This window comes from Pelodiscus sinensis, chromosome 6 (genome assembly GCF_049634645.1).
Source record: "Pelodiscus sinensis isolate JC-2024 chromosome 6, ASM4963464v1, whole genome shotgun sequence".
NCBI lineage: Eukaryota > Metazoa > Chordata > Testudines > Trionychidae > Pelodiscus > Pelodiscus sinensis.
Genome location: NC_134716.1, coordinates 1929574 through 1953373, shown reverse-complemented (window position 1 = coordinate 1953373; position 23800 = coordinate 1929574). Strand labels below are relative to the sequence as shown.

General features: G+C 46.4%; 1 protein-coding gene across 8 annotated transcripts in view; it reads left to right on the top strand.

The window, feature by feature from the left end:
• GNE (glucosamine (UDP-N-acetyl)-2-epimerase/N-acetylmannosamine kinase) overlaps positions 1–23607 on the top strand; it is a 68932-nt gene extending 45325 nt beyond the window's left edge. For 4 of the 8 annotated variants that reach the window (XM_075931264.1, XM_075931266.1, XM_006135133.3 and 1 more), the window contains exons 8-12: positions 5192–5321; positions 9422–9643; positions 16562–16744; positions 17713–17832; positions 19993–23607. In XM_075931264.1, the coding sequence (XP_075787379.1) occupies positions 5192–5321; positions 9422–9643; positions 16562–16744; positions 17713–17832; positions 19993–20228 (891 nt within the window). In that variant the 3' untranslated portion in view covers positions 20229–23607. Of the gene's footprint in view, positions 1–5191; positions 5322–9421; positions 9644–14899; positions 16533–16561; positions 16745–17712; positions 17833–19992 lie in introns of those variants that run through there. The other 4 variants (XM_075931265.1, XM_075931269.1, XM_075931268.1 and 1 more) reach the window with 4 other exon arrangements.
• Positions 23608–23800: the final 193 nt, after the last annotated feature.

Sequence of the window (23800 nt, the reverse complement as noted above, 5' to 3'; positions counted from 1 at the left end):
GGAATAGCCTTGCACTGGGGATAGTGCAATGCAGAGGCAGATCCTAGATGTGCTGTGCTCCTTTATGCCAGGGCTGCCAGCCAGTGTGGAGCAAGGCAAAGCTGTGACCCCGCTTCCTCCTCCTGTCTTTGGTGAGCCATTCTCTGTCAGGGGAATAGGCAGGAAACGGTTCCTGAACGGTTCCTGAACACAGACTGCAGCTGAGCTTGTGCCTTTAGATAGACCCATTTCCTTTGCTCTTCACACCAACCCCAAGTATGTCCTTGTAATGGACATGCGGACTATGTGAAGAGAGGAGAACTAGATGATGAACTGAGGTAGAAATGTAGAGTGAGGAGTTTTTCACCTTTGTCACCAGTGGAAAAACAGCTAGGCCAAAAGTTGTTACTTTCTAATGGCTGTCGGCCCAACTGCAGGTGACGGCTATCAAATGCAGAACAGCAACTGAGAACAGGAGCCCAGCACTCAAAATAGTCATCAGAATAGAAAGTATATTGGTGCCCCTGCTGGGGTTCTTGGAGCGACCCAAGACTGCATGAGCCTGGAGACTAAACTACCTCTTTCTCTGGTACAAGTGATCACCCTAGAAGGGGTTAAGGCCCGTTGTGGGGAAACAGGCATCATCAGTTTATGCTGTAGATGTTCTGTGAAGAAAAGACTTCAGTGCCTGTCAGCCCATCATCTTTCCCTAGCAAAGAGCTCATGGAAAGTAGAACACTTTTCTTTGGCCTTACAGCTATCTCCTTTAACTAACCTTTCCCAGAGTGGATGGTATACATGTTGGACTGGCATAAAGAACTAGACAGGGAAGCATAAATAGGCCTCTCAGTTGTTCCCCAGGAACTTAGCATTAATTAGAAAAAATGTCCAGCTGTTCTGTTGTGAAGAAAATCTTGAAAATATGACCTAGGCATAACTGATGAAGAGATGTTTGCAAAAAGTCTGAAATGAGATCAGAGGTGTTAACTACCTCATTTACTTGATAGGGTACAATTTCAGTGCCAATAATGATACTTAAAATTTGGTCACCATTGTTAACAACTTCACCACTCCGAGCATCTAAAACCTGAAAGACAGTGTTATAATATGAAGAGCTACATAATCTACTCTGATCTACTGTAAGGGGATGTCTATGCTAAAGAGACCACATTAGCATAGCTAGGTCCCTGCAGCTATAGCTGCATAACCCAGTATTATGGATGCAGCCTATGATGTCTGAAGGAGTTTTTCCCCATTAGTGTGGGAACACCACCTTCCTGAACGATGGCAGCTACCTCAACTTCTCCATCGACAGCACGTTTACCCTGGGGTTAGATTGGCATGGCTGCTGTGCTGAGAAGTGTAAGGTTGGTTAGTTTTTTTCCACACATCTGGCAGATGTAGCTATGATACTCTAGCCCCAAATGCACTCTCAAGCCAGGTCTACACTAGACTGGAAGGTTGGCTTACAGTACGCAACTCCAGCTATGTAGAATATGGTTGACTTACCTTAAACTGAGCGTGGTGCCGTCCTCACTGTTGGAGGCCAATGGGAGCAAACACTTCTGTTGGTTTCCCTTACTCCTCACGACTGTGAAGATTACAGATGCTGGCTAGAGCTGCCCTCAGCATTTGATTTAGTGGGTCTATACTAGATCTGCTTAACTGAATGCCAGAAGATGGACCTCTGGAGCGTAGATCCACTGGTAAGTATAGATGTGGTCTAAATGTAGACCGGGCCTGCATAACTTCTTGTTTTTGAGTAGTAATAGAGAGGTATCAGTGTTAGTCTGATCTTGCTAAAACAAAAGGAAAAAAACTACAAAACATCGATAACCTCCCTGATAACACCATCCTTGCCACCATAGATGTAGAAGCTCTCTACACCAGTATTCCACACGAAGATGGATTACAAGCGATTAGAAACACTATCCCAGTGGATACCGCAGCCAATCTCACCCACAATTATTTCCAATTGGGGACAACTTACACCTCCAGATCAGTGGCACAGCCATGGATACTCGCATGACTCCACAGTACACTAACATCTTTATGGCTGACTTACAACAACGTTTCCTCAGATCCCATCCCCGTTTACCCCTCCTTTACTTACGCTACATTGATGACATCTTTATGATCTGGACCCATGGCCAAGAGACACTGAACACATTCCACAGAGACTTTAACAACCTACACCCCACCATCAATTTCAGCCTGGACCATTCAACACAAGAGATCCATTTCCTGGACACCACAGTACAAATCACTAATGGAAAATTAAATACCACTCTACAGAAAACTCACTGGCTGCTATACTTACCTGCATGCCTTCAGCTTCCATCCAGGACACACCATACAATCCATCGTCTATAGTCAAGCTCTTAGGTACAACCGCATCTGTTCTAATCCCACTGACAGAGACCAGAAACTTCAAGATCTCTACCAAGCATTTGTAAAACAAAGCCCGAACAAAGAGAGTACCTCTAAAAACTGTCTCTATTTACTTCTCATATTTGTTCCTAAATAAACCAAAAACTGTAGGAGGAAACTGAGTGTAGATGAAGAGAAAAGAAAATGATATAATTGATATGATGGTGATATTTGAGTGAGAACTTGTACTTAAATGTTAGGAAATTCCCCAAGCTGAAATTGCATTAGTAACATTGTCGGTCACATGTTATATATGCAGCATTGTCTATTCCTTTTCCTCTTGTTAAATGTGAACTGCCATATAATTTGTTACCGGAAGAGAGACAGGATGTGCTTTGTGGTAGAGATAAAATCACCAGGGCATACCTTCACGGTAGAGATGTTTGCTCACTTCTTAGTGTTTGATTTTACAAGCTTGACATTGCATTAGCAGTAGTTTTCCTCTGCACACACCCATAATGAATGTTTCATTGTTTTATGACTGGTAGGTTATAAAAACACTCCTTTTCCATCCCCCGCATAAACAGAGGTCAGATTACATTACTGCAAAAATGTGTTAGACTGAAATTCAGAGTCAGCATTGCTATATTAGAAACAATGTTTATAACAGTCTCAGTGGGGTTGCCGTGTTAGTCTGTAACTTTAAAAACGAGTAGTCCTGTGGCACTGTCACATTATTGGATTCTAAAGATCACTGTTGCACCTATGGGGGGGTGGGTGTTTGCCCCAAAAGTCTATACAAAGGGGGCCATGTGAGGTGTCACATGAAAGCTTATGTTCTACTGATTCTGTATATGCTATTCATGTACTTGTATAATATCTGTGTGTGGAGTTATAAATATGTACTCTGTGTTGATGCTGGAAAATTCTCTGTCTGAGACAGAGCAATAGGCAAAGAATATTCAGCCAGTGGCTATGCTAATTAGCAAGGAGACAGTGAATCTCTAGGTGCCAATACACACCTCAGGAATGTGACTGATACCTGCAAACCAGCCAGGGCAGAATGACTGCCAGCATGTGAAACAGAGATACTTTGCTTGACCGTGTGACCTGCTCTGGCCAGGAAGATGCCAAGAGAGGTATATAAGTGCCATGTGGCACCCTCCATCTTGTCTTCAGTTCGGCTCCTGATCCCAGATGCACTCTTTGCAGGGAACAATGAGCCGGGAAGAGCCATGGGACCCATCCTGACATAGGATGAATGCCAGAGACTTATAAGATAGCAATTTATAACATCTCGGCTAAGAGCCTGTATCGAGAACTGGGAGATTCGATGCATGTAATGTATTCTCCTTAAAAACCTTACTCTCATGCTTTTCTTTCTTTTAGTAATAAACTTTTAGATTTTAGATTCTAAAAATCTAAGGATTGGCTCAGCGTGGTCTTGTGGGTAAAGATCCAGCATGTAAATTGACTGGGACCTGTGGCTGGTTTCTTGGGACTGGAAGAACCCATTCAGGGCAGGTGAGATTGGGTTCTAAAACCCCTCACCTGTGTGCAGGCCCGGGGCTGATCGGGGCACAGGAAGAGCTGGGGTTTCAGAGGGGTTTTGCTCTTGAGGCTTCTGGCTGGCCTGATTGGCAGCTGAAGTACTCGTTGTGACTGGTTTGTGACCTGTTTGGAAGGTCTCCAGTCTGGTGCTGTAAGGAGCCCCGAGTTATGAGCAATTCGCCCTGAGCGGACACCCTCAGCTGTGCCCAGACCCGGCCCGGTCCACCACAGGAGCCTTAGGGTATGTCTAAACTACATCCTTCTTTCGAAAGAGGAATGTAAATTAGACATATCAAAATTGCAAATGAAGCCGGGATTTGAATTTTCTGGGTTTCATTTGCATAATTGCGTGTCAGTGTTTTTTCAAAAAACGCTATTTCGAAAGTGAAACTGCGGTCTAGATGCAGTTCTTTTGAAAAGAAAAGTCTTTTTCGAAAGATCGTGTAAACCTCCTTTTTTAAATTCAAATCCCGGCTTCACTTGCAATTTCGATATGTCTAATTTACATCCCTCTTTAGAAAGAGGGATGTAAGTCTAAATATAGCCTTAGACGTGAACAAAAATATGTATAGTGTCATGAGCTTTTGTGGGCAAAACCCACTTCATCAGATAAGATGGAGAGGAATAATAGAAACCCGGTGTTTTATAACAGGGAAAAAAGGGACAAAAAAGGTTACATGTCAATCGTAGGATCTTAAATTCTCTTATTTTGAAAAGATCAATTTCCGCATTTGAATTCCAAACATGTCTGCCTCTAGGTCTCTTTTTGCCAGTTAAACAGCAATATTTATGATGCCACGCAAACTTACGTTTAATTATATCCCCAAAAAAGACTTCCTTGTTAACCCAGCCACTCATCATGGAGCTGTCTGATTTGTTCCTTCATTCCTTCAGTGCTGAGATTGTGTGAAACCTTCAGCGTACCACATTATGGTTTGCTGCAGCTATGACAACTTGAAGCATATTCTGTTGACCGGATCAAGTGCCCTTGTCTTAGATGCATGTTTTATAGCAGCTTGTAGGGGTTGATTGCAGAAACCAGTCTAGGGCCCCAAATGAATGCCAGGGGCCTGCCCATCCAGAAGAACATTGTTGGGTCAGGGCCTAAGATGTGCATCTCCCCCCCCCCCCCCCCCCCCCGCCTTCACCTCCATTGGAGATAAAGATGTGGTCATTTGCAAATATAAAACTGTTTTTAAAGCTGATGGGATGGTAATTTAAACAGAAGAGAAAACATTTGTTTTGCAGGGAATTATATAAGTGGACAGACTTGACTGTTTTTCCCTCTTAGGGTGAAATAGTGAAGAAATATACCCAGCTCAATCCTAAAACCTATGAGGACAGAATAGAATTGATCCTCAAGATGTGTATGGAGGCTGCATCAGAAGCTGTACATCTGAACTGCAGAATTTTGGGAGTTGGTAAGTTAATGGGTATTTTTCCAAAACTTTAACTACTAAATAAGATTTTCAGTTGTGTTAATTTAAAAATGCTTTTCAAAGTTGATCCTTGTCATTTTCACAGCTTTTATTTTGACAGTTTTATTCTATTTAGTGAGTATGATAACGGACTCTTTTTAAATGAATATGCAAATGAGGAGTTGAAAGCACTGACTATAGTCAGATCTCTGTCTCAGTACGAACTGTGAAAGCTATTCACAAAGCTATGCCAATACATCTCTGTCCCAGCCTACAACAGTTATGTATAGTTTAGAGATGGAAGCAATTAGTTGACCATCCAATAAGCAAAAGCTTATTGGATAGTCATCTAGTCCCTTGACTAGTTGCTTCCTTCTCTCTTGCTGCCTTTTAGGCAGCAAGGGGAGGGGAGGGGCAGCAGGAGCCGGTACTGGGGGGGGGAGCTGACTTAAAAGCCAGTTCTCCCCTTCAACGTCTTCGTGGGGGCATGGGAGGCCGGAGGTAGCAGGGACCGGGTGCAAGCCAGGAATCATCTAATTCCCGGCTCACAGCCAGTCCCAGACGCTGTCTCTCTCCTTTTAAAAAAAGTCAGAAGCACAGCAGGACGACCTGGCATGAGCTGGGAATCAGCTGTCCCAGCTCATGCTGGTGTCCCCTGCTGCGCTTTAGCCTTTTTAATGTATTAAGAGCCTGTGTGGGGGGGATCCAGCGTGAGCCAGGACAGCTGACTCATGCTGGCCTTCCCTCCTCCCCCGCTGCGCACCAGCCTTTTAAAAGGTGGAGCTGCAGTGGGGTTAGGTCCTGGCCTGGAATAAATTGATAAGTTGGCTTATCAACCAATTTGACTAGTTGATGAAAATTCATCAACTAGTTGATCAAACTAAATTTAACATCCCTCGTATAGTTTTTCCAGTGTTGGCCATTTCATAAGAAGAACTTGCTAATTTTCTGTGCAGCTTGATTCTAGGGCCATGATTCTGACCAGCACTACCTGGCTGATGTTGCTGAGGAGATACAGTCCTGAGAGTGGTGGATGACAAAGGTGGTTTTTTAAGCTGCCTTGATGCTGGGGCCCAGCCCCAGAATTTGGAAAACATAAGTTAGAGCAGCCCTTGAAGCTTCCTATAGCTGTCTGTGGCAAATAACTTGGGTGTCTGCCAAGCCCCTTGACTCACCAGAATCCCATAAAGAAGCCAAAACAGTCCAGAAGTGATGCTTATGTCTGCAGAGCTGGAAGGCAAGATAGTTTTACATTTGCTATTTCACTGTAGCAGGAATCCATTTAAAATTGTTTTGTTTATACTGTAACCGGTCCCAGCTTCATTCTGCTTAATCTGCTGCATATTTTAGAGAGTTTGTGCATCTCTGTCTGTGTGTTTGACCGTGAACTCCAAAACAGTAAGAGCTAGGACAATCAAATTTGGTAGGCAGCTTCCTCTTATCATAACGTAAAACGAGGTCAGCGTTTGGTTGTGCCAGGACAGTGGGGTGTGCCTGGAATGCGATAGTTTCACATCAAGCAGAGAAGGGGTGTGAGAGGAGGAACAGTTATACTCACGAATGACCACAGGAGGCAGCCCTAGATCTGGGGCGCAGCCTTTGGCAAGCAGCACAACCCCCATGACCCTGACCTGCACAGAGAAGCAGTTGCTGTCCCTGGGCCTCGGTGCCACATAGCCCCCGCCACTCCAGACCAGTCTTTGGTGCGAAACCAGTGGATCCCTTGCCCTGCTCTCCTTCCGCTCCTGGGGAGAAACTGGCAGGTGGGGCTGCGGCACCCCGTCACACAACTCTTGAAAATTCTTATTTGTCTTAGTGAGCTTGAAAAAACTTCAGTGTAGAGTACATGAAAGCAAAAGAAGCAATTATACACGTATTATCCAGGTCCCTGAACTGAAGGATTACAAAAAGGCAATTTATAAATTCTTTATTGCAAGTTGAGAGAACTTTTTAAAGAAAATGCTACCTTAAATTAGTATACTACTGTATTAAGAAACAGAATCTTTTTGAATGTTAGTAAACAAAAAGTTTAGCTTGGAAATTAGGAAAAACTTCCTACTTATCGGGGTGTTTAAACACTGGAAGGTTGTGGAGGTTGTGGAATCTCTATCACTGAAGATATTTAAGAGTAGGTTGGATAGATGCCTATCAGGGATGATCTAGATGGTGCTTGGTCCTGCTGTGAGGGCAGCGGACTGGACTTGGTGACCTCTCGAGATCCCTTCCAATTCTAGCGTTCTGTGATTCGATGAGGAATTTACTTCAATATAAAACAATTGTGAGGAGTCTCCATACTTAAGAAAATAAAATACTATTTTTCTACACCTGACACAGTTTAAAAAAAAAGATGTATTTTGTAACTCAGTTCAGGACTTTGTTACAGTCATCAAATTCACATGAACCTTAAAGTAACCTTGAAGCTGTTGTATTCTTAATGATTTTTGTTGTTTTGTAACTCTTAGAATAAAATTGGAAATAAAAAACATTCAAATCAATTAATAGATATGATGTAAAGTCAAAAGAATTAAAGAACACCTGCAAGGATGTTTTCTGGAATGCTGTGACATCCATTTAAAGGAATGGCAAAGGGGTGTTCAGGTGATTTTTCAGACTCGTGCATATACTTCTGAGTTCACCTCTGCTATTCAAGTAATAATACATTCCACCCACAGCAGTAAGCTATAGAGCAATGCCTCTTCTGTTTCTGCTATTGCAAAGCGGTTTCAAAGTTCTTATTTGGTCTTATCTTATAACCTGCAAGGTATAAATAATATCAGTCACTTAAAAAGTAAATTAATGGTGGGCTAGTTCCTGCACTGTTACAGCTGTATATTCTTCACTGAACTTGGCTCTGTGCCATAGATGGTAACAGAGCAGATTTTGGAAATATTTGCAATATTGGGAAAACAGGACTTACCTGACAAGTATGCTTCAGTGCATTGATGGTAGATGTGATATCAGCACAATGTATGCTAGGCCATCATGCCAAGTTGGTTGTTTATCTGCAAACATGCAAAATGGTAATTTGTTTAAATGCCCAAAAGCAAATTGTGACTTTTTTTCAGAACATATTTGTGAATCGTCTTTCTGGCAGACATTGTGCGCCAAAATCTGTGCTGACTCACTCCCCATGCACCGGGCATTCATGTGCCTGTAAGTCACTGTAGAATTTACCCCGTTATCTAGAACTCCTTACTTGATACTTAAATAGTGCAGCGCAAAAGATCACACATTGAGACTGTCCAAGATGCAGAAACAGTGACTGAGGTTGGTGAAGTGACGTTAGGGATGAATTTTGGCCCAGGAGGACAAACAGACCTGGTGTGAACACGTCTGATGTATCTAGAAGTCTCCTGGTCAAATTCAGCAATGACTTTAATAGTAGCAAACTTCAGACACTGAGTGCAAGGTGGTCAGAAATTGGGTACAAGTGACCAAATAGTTCAGTTTGCACTGATAGAACATTCAGTGGGTGTGCAAGAGATGTGTAACTTACATACTGAAAGGGAGGAAAGATATTGGAAAAATTCTTTCAAGATAAAAGGGTTAATTTCTCCAGTTCTGTGCCCCTTGTCACTCTCTGCAAGGATGTGTATAGTATGTCCGATGCTAGCAGATCGGAGTGGTACATACAGTCCCCTATGGGATCCCACTTGATATGTCTTTCCCCTTTGATTGAGAGCCACTCATGATTACTTCCTGGGAATCGTTTTCCAACCACTTATGCAGCTGTCTTACAGTAACTCTATGTAGGTTGCATGCCCCTAAGTTGTTTGAGTAGGTCATGCACAACAGTATTATACAGGTTTTTTTATATATGGCTCAGGAGAGGTTCAGAACACCCCTAAAATAAGAAATTGAATTTTTGCCTGCTAATGATAGCTGGGACAGTGAGCGGATTGACAAGGGTGCTTCAATTCTGTTACATCATTTATGGCATGAAAAGAGAACTATGTTGCAAGTGAGGCTTAGGAGAGTTTTCTTTAGAGTATGCAATCTAGCAAAATAAGCATCCTTTTCCGCCCCAGGAGAAAATAAATTATAGTTCCAGAGTTATGTAGCCTTACCCTTGGTTTTTCTCTTTCCTGTGTTTTGGCACTCAGGTATTTCTACAGGTGGACGGGTGAATCCCCGAGAAGGAATCGTGCTTCATTCCACAAAACTCATTCAGGAGTGGAGCTCTGTTGATCTGAGAACTCCGATATCTGATGCTCTGCACTTGCCAGTCTGGGTGGACAATGATGGCAACTGTGCTGCTCTGGCAGAGAGGAAGTTTGGGCATGGAAAAGGAGTGGAAAATTTTGTAACGCTAATCACTGGTACAGGTAAGTGTGAACACAGAAATCAAAGCGCTGAATTCCTGCTGTCTTTGTCATTAGTGGGATCTGTCCTACAGTTCCAGCACTGTAATTTAGTTCCCTTCCAGCTGCAGAAAATGTTGCTCAGATCGGGAGCCTGATGTAGTGGCTAAACGAGCTCAGCTTGACACATCGTCCTAGTAGCAGGTTGTGATACGTTGCAGGGTAGCACTTTGACAGTGGATATGATGCACTTTTTTTATTTAAAATATCTGGACCATTTACACTGACGTTAATCACCTCAACTGAAGAATCCTCACTTGTTTAAAAACAAACCAACTCTCTTCCCCCCCCCTTCCTTGATTGGGTCTGCTAACTTGGTCTATTATTGCTACCGCTTGGGCTCAAGCTCACTGGATAGGAGGGACTGGACCAGAACAGCCCACTGTGGGAGCTCCAGAATCACAGAGCATTCTAATGCCTGTGCCAAGACCCATATGGGTGCTCACACAGTAACGTTGCTGGTGGAAGGGAGGTGCTTAAGGGGATGTATTCTGGGAGGGTTCCAGGGCTTTGGCATTCATATCCCCTCCCCCAGGCCCAACATCTAAAGCTCATCTATTTTCCCTAGGCCTTTGCAAAGGGGAATAGGATGGGAAAGTCGTTAGAGGACAGGATGATTGACTGCTTGAGTTGCCTCATTCACTGTTGGTGGGCTCTCTTTTGTAAGAGTTAGTTCTTCTTCGAGTGGTGTCCCCATAGGTGCTCCACTCTAGGTGTCAGGCTTGTCCCGCGCTGCAGATTGGAGAGTCGTCAGCAGTAGTCCAGCTAGACCGCACATGCGCAGCAGGCGTCGCGTGCTATTCACGCTGACTCTGAGCACGCACGGTCCGGCTCCCGCCAGTTCCTCCTAACCATCTACGGCTGCAGACGCAGATCAACTCCTCTCCTGTATTCTGACAGAAAAGTTTTTAATTAGTGTTAGTTGTTTTAGTTATTATAGTTCAGTAGTCATGGTTACACTAGTTATAGTTCTTAAAAAAAAAAAATTGTTAAAATTCTCCTCATACTTAAGTTCTGCGTAGTCGCACCTCAAAACGACAATATGCCCGGCTTCAAGAAATGTGCTACATGCCAAGACGCGATGCCCGCTTCGGACAGGCATTCACGATGTATCAAGTATTTAAGCAAGGGTCATATCCTTCAAAAATGCCACCGCTGTGCCAAACTCACAGCGCAAGCCAGATGAGACTGTGAAATGCGGCTCAAAATGCTGCTGTTTAATAAGGCCTTACAACCTGCCGAGCCTGACGCCTCACGGCCCCCGGACGCTCTGGCAACAGACAAGCATCGGGCCACTCTGAGCGTGCCTAAAAGAAGATCTTCCCCACCCCGCCATTCTCCAGCCAGGCGGACCAGTATGGGGGAAAATCCAGGCACTCGAGGCCTCTCCTATCACATTGATAGGCATAAAGCTGCCCGCAGCACATCAGTGCCAGTTCTGCCCTTTCAGGGAAACCAGCGCAGATAGCCCTGTCGGCACCTAGAGCAGAATTGGTACCAGCAGCAGCACCGAGAAGGTCCTCTATGTCGCACTGAGAATGTACATGGCACCGACGGTGAAGTCGGCACCGGTGGCAAAGCCGGTATCAACAACAGTCCTGGTGCCTGATGTGCTGGCACCGACACAGTAAACCACAGCGAGCATGGCACCCCAGATGAGGCAGTCTTTCCCGATGACTGTTCACCCACCGACAATGCCTGCCAATTTCAAGACCTATTCAAGCGCATGGCGGAATCTCAAGGGCTGTGTCTAGATTGCATCCCTTTTCCGTAAAAGGGATGCAAATTAGACACATCGCAATTGCAAATGAAGCGCGGATTTAAATCTTCCCCGCTTCATTTTCATAAACATGGCTGCCGCTTTTTTCCGGCTCCGGGCTTTGCCGGCAAAAAGCGCCAGTCTAGACGGGGATCTTTCAGAAAATAAAGCCTTTTCCGAAAGATCCCTTATTCCTCTTAAAATCAGGAATAAGGGATCTTTCAGAAAAGGCTTTAGTTTCTGAAAGATCCCCGTCTAGACTGGCGCTTTTTGCCGGCAAAGTCCCGAGCTGGAAAAAAGCGGCAGCCATGTTTATGCAAATGAAGCGGGGAAGATTTAAATCCGCGCTTCATTTGCAATTGCGATGTCTAATTTGCATCCCTTTTACGGAAAAGGGATGCAATCTAGACACAGCCAAGAGGTACAGCTGACCCAAGTCCAGCAAAAACAGCACAGGCTCCTTAAAAACTTAGTCATCCCAAAAATCAAAGGTGGCATTACCTCTGGATGACGCGATACTTGAGGTAGCTGATGAGATATGGCAGACACCTGCCCCCTCCCCGTCCCTATTCAGGCATCCTTCGCACGAGCCTCTCTTAAAAACAGAGGTTCTCCACCTACTTTCGATCGGCGCTGTAGAGAGGGTGCCCAAACAGTTCTGGGGCAAGGGATTCTATTCCTGTTATTTCCTTACCCAGAAAAAGTCAGGAGGGTGGAGACCAATATTGGACCTCCGATGACTCAATCGATACCTTTGAAAGCACAGGTTCAGGATGGTGACACTGGCTTCCATCATTCCAGCACTCAATACAAGGGATTGGTTTGTGTCCCTCGACTTACAGGATGCCTACTTTCACATGACCATACATCCGGCTTACAAATGTTTCTTCAGGTTCCTGGTAGGTGACGAACATTTTCAATACAGAGTTCTTCCTTTTGGCCTTTCATCAGCGCCCAGAGTTTTCTCAAAGACGTTGGCGGTAGTGGCCATGTATCTCAGCTGACAAGATATTATAATATTTCCGTATCTGGACAATTGCCTAATCAAACCTACTCTGGAGGAGGCATCACAAGTGATCAACATCACACAAGCGCTATTCAATGCTCTTCGGCTCATAATCAGTCTTGCAAACTTTTCCACGACTTCACAACAATCCCTCGAGTTCATCGGAGCACAACTGGATTCTACCATGGCCAGGGCTTACCTGACCCTATCAATATTCCGGGTAATTCAAGAATTTGTACAGACACTTTCCACGAGCCCCAAGACCTCGATACATACCTGCCTGAGACTTATGGGTCATGTGGCTGCCACTGTGTATATGGTGCAGCATGCAAGGCTACACCTCAGATGCCTCCAGCATTGGTTAGCTTTGATTTATCGACCAGGCAATCACGATCTTCACAGAACGGTGTCCGTCCCTCCTATGGTACAGAAATCCCTAACATGGTGGAGTACCCTCACAAACATGCTCGCTGGCGTTCCTTTCCATTGTCCACAAACCACGGTACAGATCACAACAGACTCATCCTTGCTGGGCTGGGGAGCCCACCTTGGAGATTACCAAATTCAAGGCCGATGGTCCGCTCAGGAGTCCCTCCAACACATCAGTTTCCTTGAGCTGAGAGCAATAGTCAATACCTGCAAGCATTTCCTATCCAATATCCAAGGCCGCTCTATTCAAATTCTCTCGAACAACATGATGGCAGTATACTACATCAACTGCCAGGGCGGTGCCCATTCACGATCCCTTTGCGCAGAGGTGGCACGTTTATGGAACTGGTATCCATCACAATATCTCCATCATTGTCTTTGCCCAGCAGGTATGTTACAATGTCATTGCCGATACTCTCAGCAGGCACCTGATCCATCAACACGAGTGGCAGTTGAATTCGGAGGTAACACGACACATCTTCTGAAGATGGGGGGTATCCCGCCATAGATCTATTTGCAATGTACCACAATACAAAGTGCCCCTCTTACTGTTCCGGAGTGGCATTGTACCAAAATCTCTGAGAGATTCCTTCCTGATTGACTGGAGTCATCAACTGCTGTTCGCTTTTCCTCCGATTCCACTGATTCCCAAAGTCTTGGAGAAAATGGCCAGAGACAATGCCAAAGTCATTCTCATAGCCCCCTTCTGGCCCCGCCAGACATGGCTCCCATTCCTCCTCCGGATGTCCATATGTTCTCCGTACCACTTACCATACCGACACGACCTCCTGACACAGCAGCAAGGAAGAATCGTACACCCACAGATCCACTGCCTGCATAGTAGAAGGGATTCCACACATATTACTTACCTGTACAAATGGCACCGTTTCCAATCCTGGTGCTATGACAACAACCTCGATCCCAATTCTCTTTCCATCCAGCATATCCTCGATTATGCCTTACAATTACAAAGATCAGGTTTAATGCATTCCTCTATCCAAGTCCACCTTGCAGTGATCTCTGCCTTTCGACTTCTGATAGAGGGTTACTCACTATTCTCCCATCCAATGACCAAGAGATTCTTAAAGGGACTCGCAAACTTATACCCCCCCGTACAGGGAACCTGCAGATGTGTGGGACTTGGAGTTAGTTTTAGATGCTCTAACCTGTTCCCCCTTCAAGTCAATGGTGCCATCTGATCTGCCTACACTCACTATGAAGGTCACCTTCCTCCTGGCTATTACCTCTGTACGCAGGGTGGGTGAACTTGCTGCTTTCTCAGCAACACCGCCATATACACTTTTCAACAACCAGGGAGTGATACTATGTCCTCATCCCAGCTTCCTCCCCAAGGTGAATTCGGAGTTTCACGTTAACGAGCCCATCGTACTCCCAACCTTTTACCCTAAATGGCACTTGGCTCTCCATGAGTCTCACCTACACACCCTGGATGTTCGCTGGGCTCTCGCGTTTTACTTGGACAGAACATGAGCTTTCTGTAAATCCCAACGTTTGCTACTATCCACCGCCAAGCGTTCCAAAGGCCAACCTCTGACAGCATAGTGCATTTTGAAAATTGTCTCCTGAATTTTATGCTGCTACTCGTTACAAAATAAGACCCCCCTCTCGAACACTGAGAGCATATTCAACCAGAGCGGTAGCAACTTCCACTACCTTCCTTAAGGGGGTCTCCTTACCATACATCTGCCGTGTGGCTACATGGTCATCCAAATTCACGTTCGCGAAACATTACGCTGTCAACACTTCCATTCGTGACTCGGCAGTCACCTCCACAGTCTTGGCCATGGCAAAGAGGTCATAACTCCGATACCCGCCTCCATAGACTAGACTACTGCTCTGAAGTCACCTAGAGTGGAGCACCCATGGGGGCACCACTTGAAGAAGAAGAAGAAGAAGTTACTCACCTTGTGCAGTAACGATAGTTCTTCGAGATGTGTCCCCCCCCCATGGGTGCTCCACGACCTGCCCTCCTCCCCGCTTTGGAGTCTCTTCTTGTGTTTTTCAGATATTCTCTGCTTAGGGGGAACTGGTGGGAGCCGGACCGCACATGCTCAGAGTCGGCACGAACGGCGCGTGACACCTGCTGCGCATGCGCGGTCCGGCTGGACTACTGCTGACGATTCTCCGATCTGTGGCGCGGGACGAGCCCGACACTTAGAGTGGAGCACCCACCGGGACACACATCTCAAAGAATCATTGTTACTACACAAGGTGAGTAACTTCTTCAGGAGCTCCTAGACTCTAGCAGCCTTATTTAGTTCAGTGTACTTATCCATATCTAAAGATGACTCAATTCAGAAAAGAAGTTGAGTCTAGAACTGAGTTATAAGCACAGAGATATGAACGATCTGGCATTTTAGACTTTGCTTTCTTTTTTACTTGCTTTTCCCACTTCTTCCGTACTGTACTAAGACATGAGTAGCTAGCACTTCTCTATGGGAAGTGTATATGCTTGACTAGGATGTCTCCACCAGTGTAGACTAGATCTGAAAAGATATAATCTGGACTGATCTTGAGCTAAGGAATCTGACTTCACATATCCAATATCACCACCACTGCATTGTGACACCCAGGCCTGCCCACTGCCATCAGAAGTATGGATGGAAGAGTGCTAATAAATAGGAAACAATAGTGTATATGCAAAGCACAATTTTATACTAGATCTAGGCTAAGCATTCGAGATGCACCAGCTTTGCAGGATGTGGCTGACTGACTTGGTTTACTTTTACTGTTTACAAGACTTGATAAGATTTTTCAGAGAAAAGTGTTTAAGGGGGAAGTAGGTATTTTGTTTCATGTATAAAGAACGTAGGACTGCTGTGACAGGAGCTGTGAACTCGCAGACTGAGACATGATTTCTACAGGTGCTTCTCCATGACCCTCTTTGGCTGGATATCTCATGAATAGATTATACCACAAAGGGACCAATTAACTGTAGGATCCTACCAAATTCATAGCTATGAAAAATGGATCAAGGACTCTTGACTCTGGTCCTCTCCACCCACCCCACCCCCGAAAATCTGGTCTTTTTGTGTGCTTCTACCCTGCTCAAAATTGGGGTCTGATCCAAAAGGGAGCTGCGGGGTGCGTATTAAGATATTGCCACCCTTACTTCTGTCTGCCTTGGGAGCTGGGCACCCCGTTCTGAAGGCGATGCCTCCCAGCGGCAGCACAGCCAGGTGGCATTACTATGCCAGGCCATCCTTTCTTCTGTGCTGCTGTTGGTGGCAGCTCCGCTTTCAGAAGCGGACTCCCAGCTGGCAGCTGCCCCTCTGCAACTGCTTATCCTACGATAACCTTGCGGATCCCTCTCCCTCCGCTCCCCTCCCACACACTACTCATTTTTTGGGTCAGGATCCCTACAATCATAACACTGGAATTTCAGATTTAAATAGCTGAAATCGTGACATTGACCATTTTTCAAATCCTATGACCATGAAAGTGACTAAAATGGACCGTGAATTTGGTAGGGCCCTACCTATGCATGTTGCCATCCAGGGGCAAAGGAGCCTTATGCATTTGCTTGCACCACGTGCATTAAGCAGAGAAGAGATTTGTAATGACTACTCCTTTACTTGGGCCTAATGCATGTATCTGTGCATCACTGTAAGTGTCCTGCTGAATCTAGGCCATTATGTGACTGTCAAAAGTTTGTATACGCTTACAGGAATTGGAGGTGGAATCATTCATCAGCATGAATTGGTCCATGGAAGTTCCTTCTGTGCTGCTGAACTTGGACACATTGTGGTGTCGTTAGAAGGACCAGAATGTCTGTGTGGGAGCCATGGGTGTATAGAAGCATATGCCTCTGGAATAGCCCTACAGAGGGAAGCTAAAAAACTACATGATGGTGTGTGTGTGTATTTATCTATTTATTTTACCATTTTAAAAAATTTAATTGCTCAGTCTTCTATAATACTACTTGGGCACGCAAAGAGCTTCTAGCCTGAAATGCTGGGCATGCCACTGGGGCCACCATTTGTAACAAGCATTCTGAAGGCACATCAGCAATGGTGAAATTGGATCGCAGGTTTAATATGTGTGACACCTCCATAGAGAGAGAGCATATGGGGGTGGGTTTTTTTGAAAGTGCTGCACTGGTCCTAATTCTGCTCCCACTGAAGTCAGATCCTAGCTTTACTTCAGATTTCATTCAAATGTATTTTCCCTAGTTTCAGGGTTGGTAACCCCCTCCCCCCCCCATTTGTGCTTACAGCACTGAGAGCATTACAGCAATATTGTGATACTTGTAAAGGCAACTTACATGTGAGCTTTGGAAGACTGCATTTCTCTCGGCTAAAGCATCTTTGTACAGCTTGGATTTTGGACTACCTCAGTGACAGATTATTTCTACTCCTGCAGATTACTTTATCTTCTTGCTAGCCACTTGGCTGTTTTGGCTGTGTCCTGTTGGTGAACTCAGCTGTTTGTTCCTGGTGGAATTGGAACCTTTCATCAACAGCTCCCTAGACTTGAATGAAATGTGGACAGTTTCTGCCCTTAATTATGTTTCGCATCTATATTTGGAGTGACTGATTGTTAGCGCAAACCAGTGTGCTATCATAATGGAGCTGTTGTCATTTAGGCCCTAGATACGTGAATAACTAAGCACCTGACTAGCTGTGTTGATCTTAGTGGCACCACTCCCGTGTATGTTTGCAGAATCCAATTAAGTTTCTAAATAAGGTCTCTCTTTTTAAAAGCTGTCCCTTCCCTTTTACATGTGAATAACGTAGATGCACACACCCTGTTACATTGTTATCCTAATTGCAGGGTTGTGATTAATGTTTCCCTCTTGGCGTTCTCTTCCCCCCCAAGCAGAGGAGCTGTTGTTAGTGGGAGGAATGTCCATAAAGATGGAAGAGACCATTAGTGCCGTGCATCTGATTCAGGCAGCTAAACTTGGCAATGCGAAGGCTGAGAGCATTCTCAGAACAGGTAAGAACATAGACCGAGATGGGAAGTCCTCTTAACGGCGAGGGGAAAATTCTCAGAGCTCTAAAATTCACCAGGAGGCCAAATCCGCAATGAGGCTCTGCTGCTCTCTGCAGAACTATGCTTACTCTCACTTAAGTGAGGGATCTGGCCCTGTAGGCTTGACAGTGATGTACAGAAGTGGTAGCAGTGATTAGTGGTGGGGAGGAAGGGGGGGTTGTGAAGAGACAGGCTAATGATCAATGTTCCCTCTAATCTTTTCCATTTGTCTGTGGAATACATTTTATTATGTGCACTGAGGCATGTGCAAATGTGCACTACCAGTAAAAACAAAACCTAGCATTGTGTAGCAGCTGCACAAGCACTCGGTTTACAGGGAACACTGCTAGTGATCCTCTGCAACAAACTGTATTCTGGGACTTTGGTTAAACAGACAGATGACAGATTGCCTGGTCATGGGGCCCTTTGCTGTTTCTTTTGGGATTTCTGGGGTAGCGCTGGCTTGACACTGAAAGGTCAGGTTCTTCCATAATGGTATGGGAAATTATGGGACGCTTCACTGATAGGCCAACAGATGTATGTGCTAGGCAACCAGAATGAAACAGTTTCTGTGAAGCATTGTTCCTATTTATGCAATACTTTACCATGCACAACTCTGAGACTTCAACACAAGAATTAACCAGTTTCTTTATGCGTAACCAGTATAATAGAAACAAGGGCGGTAGAATAGCATTTTCCTTCCTTTGTTCCCCCAAGTGTAGTGATGTGGGTTGACTTACCTCTCTCAGGTATAACGTTCTTGGCTCTAAATAATTAAATGTTTCATTTGCTCCGACAAGAAAAGAGGCTGGTGAGCACGAGAGTCCCAGCTAGCTGTCTTAGTATTGCGCGCTCTTAAGCAAGACTACGTTCTGTGGCAATCGCAGTGTTCCTATCACGCCTGCCATGTGGAATGAAGAGCTTTCCTGACCACAGTATTAATTCCTCTTGGGGGAATCTGCACCAGCCAGGCTCAGAATTCTGCACACTCTAGTTTGAAGTGCTACCAGCTTGTCAGTAAATAAATGTGGAGGCTCCAGCGTGGCAGTGGGAAACACAGGCCACTGGCTGCACAGAGATGGGAGTTGCCCTGCAGGGCCCCCCCCCTCCCCCCCACACCTTCTTGAGATGTAGCCTTTGGAGGTGACTGCACCTGGCACAGTGCATGGGCCAGGCAGGCCTGCCACAGAAACATCCCGGGGCCCTGCCCTTCTGTGCCTGGCATACCAGGATCCTAGGGTGGGGGATCCAGGTACGGGGTGAGAGGGTTTTCTGTGGGGCAATCTGAATGCACAGGGACTCGTTGGGGTGTCCTGGTGCAGGAGCAGTGGGGTGCGGCAGTGGGATCCAGGTGAAGGTAGCTGGGGCTCAGCAGAGGGGGAGGCTTATTTGGCAGGATCTGGGGGTGAGAGACTTCAGGGGTGGGGCAGAGTTGGGTCCTAGATGAGTGGAGTTTGGTCCAGGTGCACCCGGTAGGACTCAGGATAGTGGGGCCCTGGTTTCAGGGAGCTGGTCAGGGTGGAGATCTGGTGCAGGGGTGCATGGCTCATGGAGGGGATGATGCTTCTTTGAGAGATCTGGATATGGGGGGTGTATCCAAAGCACCAAAGTTGGGGTGGAACAGGAAGCAGCTCCCCAGACAGTGACCCCTCCCACTGTGGCTGAGAAGCGATGGGGTTGGGAAGCGATGCTGAGGGTGTGGAGCTTCCTGCAGCCTGGGAAGTTTTCTGGGAGTGGATCCTTGCAAGGAGAGAGGAGTTGAGAGTGGGCCCATGTAGGTGCCACTGGCTGGGGTGTCCTTAGCCCTGCCCCAGCTTCCACTCCCTTTCCCGCAGTAATTTACATCTCCAGTGGCTGCTCCGGGCACCCAAAATGACGTGCCTGCATTACCGGGGAGGGGCACAGGACCAGTCCTGCAGGTTCCCTTTGCTTCCCTGTCTGAAAGTCCTTTTTCTGCTGGGACACAAAGACAAGTGTGGGGGGCATGAATTCTGTCTGCATGCAATGGTGCAAACTGCTCCTAGGAGTAATTAATGTGTTTAGAGACACTAGGTCAGACCCTGATGCTCACGTGCTTCTGTGATGCTGCCTTTTTGCTGTGATGTCTTTCCTTTGTCTTTGCAGCTGGGACAGCGCTAGGCCTTGGCGTGGTGAACATCCTGCATACCATGAACCCCTCTCTGGTGATCCTTTCTGGTGTCCTGGCAGGCCATTACGTTAACATTGTCAAAGATGTGATCAGTCGGCAGGCTATGTTCTCTGTTCAGACAGTGGACGTGGTTGTCTCAAATCTGGCGGATCCTGCTCTGCTTGGCGCTGCGAGCCTAGTGCTAGATTACAGTACACGCCGAATATACTAGGTACCCGGGGAAGTTACAGAAATGGACAGTCTGGCTGTATAACTGTTCTGGGTGGGGGGGATACTGTGCCCAAAGTATTTCCTGCTGACCCTCCGCGTTACCTTCTGTGGTAAAGCAGGCTGGTGTTTTTGGTAGCTAGTTACTACTTCGGTATTTCCTCTTCATGTTTTTGATACATTTAGCTCAGTTCAGATGAAGTAAGGTGCGTTGTCGTTGTTTTGTTCGCCTCTGTAGCTTGGGAGTGCAGGTGTTGCTTAAGTGATGCTAGAAAGACTTCTCCATGCCCACATTCCAGTGATCTCCCAGGATATGTTTAGGCAACACTGGGGGCCCCTTGTCCTGGCTTATAACTATGTGAAACGAGAAACGCCTGCAGACAAGCACTGGTCTGGTCTGACTCGGCTTTCACGTTCCTTGCCATCATGTACAAGCAGATGTGCTGCAGTCCTAACCTCTCGTCCCAGTGGGTGGAAACAACAGAGACTGGCTGCCGTGGCTGTCTTCTGAGAGAGCGAGCGCCTGTGGGAGAAAGACTTGGTCGTTATTTATTTGTAGAGTTGGTGCCTAGAGGTCCCATCAGGGAGTGTTGTGCAAAAGGGAAAGACTGTCCCTGTCCATATCAACTTACAAAAAGCAACAGGTGGCCACTGGGTAGGGATGTAAGCAAAAGCTAATCGGCTAGTCAACTAGTCCCTGGGCTAGTTGCCTCCCCCACCCCTTGCTACTTCTATCAGAGGCAGCAAGGGAGGGGAGCAGGAGCCCGTTAGCTGGCTTAAAAGTTAGTTCCCCTCAGCGCTGTCTCTGCGGGGGGGTGGGGGTGGGGGGCCTGCCAACTCTTCATAAATTTAAAAATCAGAAGGGCGGGGGTGGGGGCAGCAGCAGCAGCCCAGGACCTGAATCAGCTGTCCTGGCTCATGCCACGTCCCGCCTACTGTGCTCCAGCCTCTTAAAGAAGAATACATTTAAAAGAACTGCAGTGGAGTTAGCGTCCAGGGCCGTGAGCTAACCCTGCTGTGGCTCCCCCGCTTATCAACTAGTCGATGGCAAATCCATCGACTAGTTGATGAAATGAAATGTAACATCCCTGCCACTGAGGAATGTGGGAACAAAGTTGCAGGGTGTCCTCTTTGCCCCCTCAGCTAGTGCTCCGGGCAGTCCCCAGCAGGGAGGACTTTGCATGTTACCTGTTCCACTAATTTGAAGATAGGTGGGGGGAGGATTTTGGTTTCTCGGGTTCCTGACCTGCCACTGCACAAGTCTGTCTCATGTTAGCATGCTGGGATTATTCACGCCTCCCTTGGCTGGGCTGCAGCAGAGCAACAGCCTTGGGCAAGCAGCCATCAACAAAGTCCAGCTGGTATGGAACATTGCAGCACGTCTCCTTGGAAACCTCGACGCCCACAAGCACCTGAGACAGGCCCTCCACTCCCTCAACTGCCCTCCCAGGGGCAAATGTTCCAGGGCATGGTCCTTGTCTTTAAGGGCCTCAGGGCCCTGAGCCCAGGTATGGAAAGAGGGCCTGAAGTGCTGGTCTGCAGACCACTGTTGGTAGCTGCGCTTCTCTGCCCTAGTGAAACTTTCCCCCTGAAGTTCCCGCTTATCTGAGCAGGGGAGACAGGCCCAGACCAGCCCTTGAGAAGACTCCACCTGCTACTCCAGAGGCTTTTCTTTGACCTTGTCCGGTATATCTCTGGGAGTGTGCTAGTGTGAAACCTCCAGACCAAAAGGTCCTTCTGCCCAGAGAGGAGAGCTGTGACAGGTGTTCAGCCTGTCCCTTACGGCATTGCTAGAAGGTGATCGACTGGCTCCTTGTGCCAGGGAAAGCTCTTGGCTCCCTGAGGGGCTGTGCCCTGTGATGAGGATAATCTCCCTTTCCAATTTACTCCTGAGTGAATATCCTGCATCCTCCATGTCATCTTCAGCCACCAAAACTGCCTGCCAAGGGACAGGAGCCCCCTCTAGCCCTGGCTGCAGGCATAAAGGATTGACCAGCCCAGCTCTGCACCCTACAGAAAGTTTCTTACCTTGGACAAGGGCTTCTCTTAGCTCAGGAAAACATGCCACTGCTGCGCTAGGCGAGGTCTGAGGAACATCTCTCAATGACACCAGACCAGGGAGAGGACAGAGCTGGGACGAGACAGTCAAATGCACAAGAGGAAATCCCATGCCTGAGGCTGGTTGGACTTCCCCACCTGGGAAGGACTGTAAGTGGGGGAGAGGGGCTGTCAGCCTTGCAGGGGTGGCGCGGTGGCCTGTTGTGCAGAAACTGCACCTGTGTGCTGGGAAGTAGCAGTTAGTGGTCCTGCTGCTTGTAGTGTTACCTGACTGCGCATATGCTGCTTGATATTGTGCCCATGGTTGGTAAAAAACCCTTCCCTTCCCCATATAGCCCACTGCGAGCCTGTTGGTGCCATGCCCTGACTGGGCTGGGTGGCAGTCCAGATGCCATAATGCTTTGGGTGCAGAACAGCCCCAGCCCAAGGGCTTTTTGGTGAATTGGGTTCCCCTGCAGTGGTTCCTGCTCTAGCATATAATGAAACAGTTTGGCCGCTGAATACACTTTCAGGTTAGTGCCATATCTGCATTGCAGCCACTTAGAGGGCAGGATTGCACATGGATTAAAAACAACACACAAGCTCACAGTCCAGGTCAAATAATCTGGGGCTATATTTTATCTGTGGTCCAAGCTCTGACCTGAGCACATGTGTCACATTTGACTAGTGCACATGCTACACCCTTACAATAGAAGCCAATTTGTATTGACTACATATTGTCATAGACTACATGCAGCTGCTTGGGAAAATCCTTGACCAGTAATGTTACCAAACTTCTCCCTTCCTTTTTTAGATTAGCGCCAGTTACATAATAGGCTCAGGCACTGAGGAAACCTTGAAGGCAAGTAAGGTCCTATATCCATTTATACCTGTTTAAAACAGGTAAGCCAGTTGTAAGTATTGATTGGTAATGAGAATCTAATTTATGTTCTGACAAGTGGTGAAAGCAGGCATCGGGCCTTGCAGAGTCTGATTAATGTAGAAGTTTGGTTGAAAACTGGTTTAGGTCAGTTTGCTCAGTAGGAGCGAGCAATTGTATTTACTCAGACACCATTTCTCTCCCTGCTGCTTATTGGGATTACACTTGAGTTCTGGTACTTAAGCCCTTAGTTGTTGTCTGGCTACTTCACTCACTGTAATGCTGCATGAACTGGCCCAGTGCCAGAGCTGTGCTTTGTAAATGACAAACTACTGGGATATTTAACATGCCATTTTAAGAAACATATGGCCTGTGCAGCCTTTAATTATATTGTAGTAGGCTTCTACCATTAGAGTAATGGTATATGGTTTTTAAAAATGCTTAATAAATTGAGATTAAGCATTAAGTGTAATCATGACATGTCTGTTTCCCCCAAACCTCCCTTTGACAACAGAGCTGGTTGAACATCCCTGTACTCATCTAGTGCCAGCATGCCTTCTAGCTGGTCTAGGAAGCAGTGGAAAGAACCCACCTTAAATGTAGCTCAGTTTCCTGGTGTATAAGTGATTACTATCTCCCTCCATCGTTGCAGAGAGAGT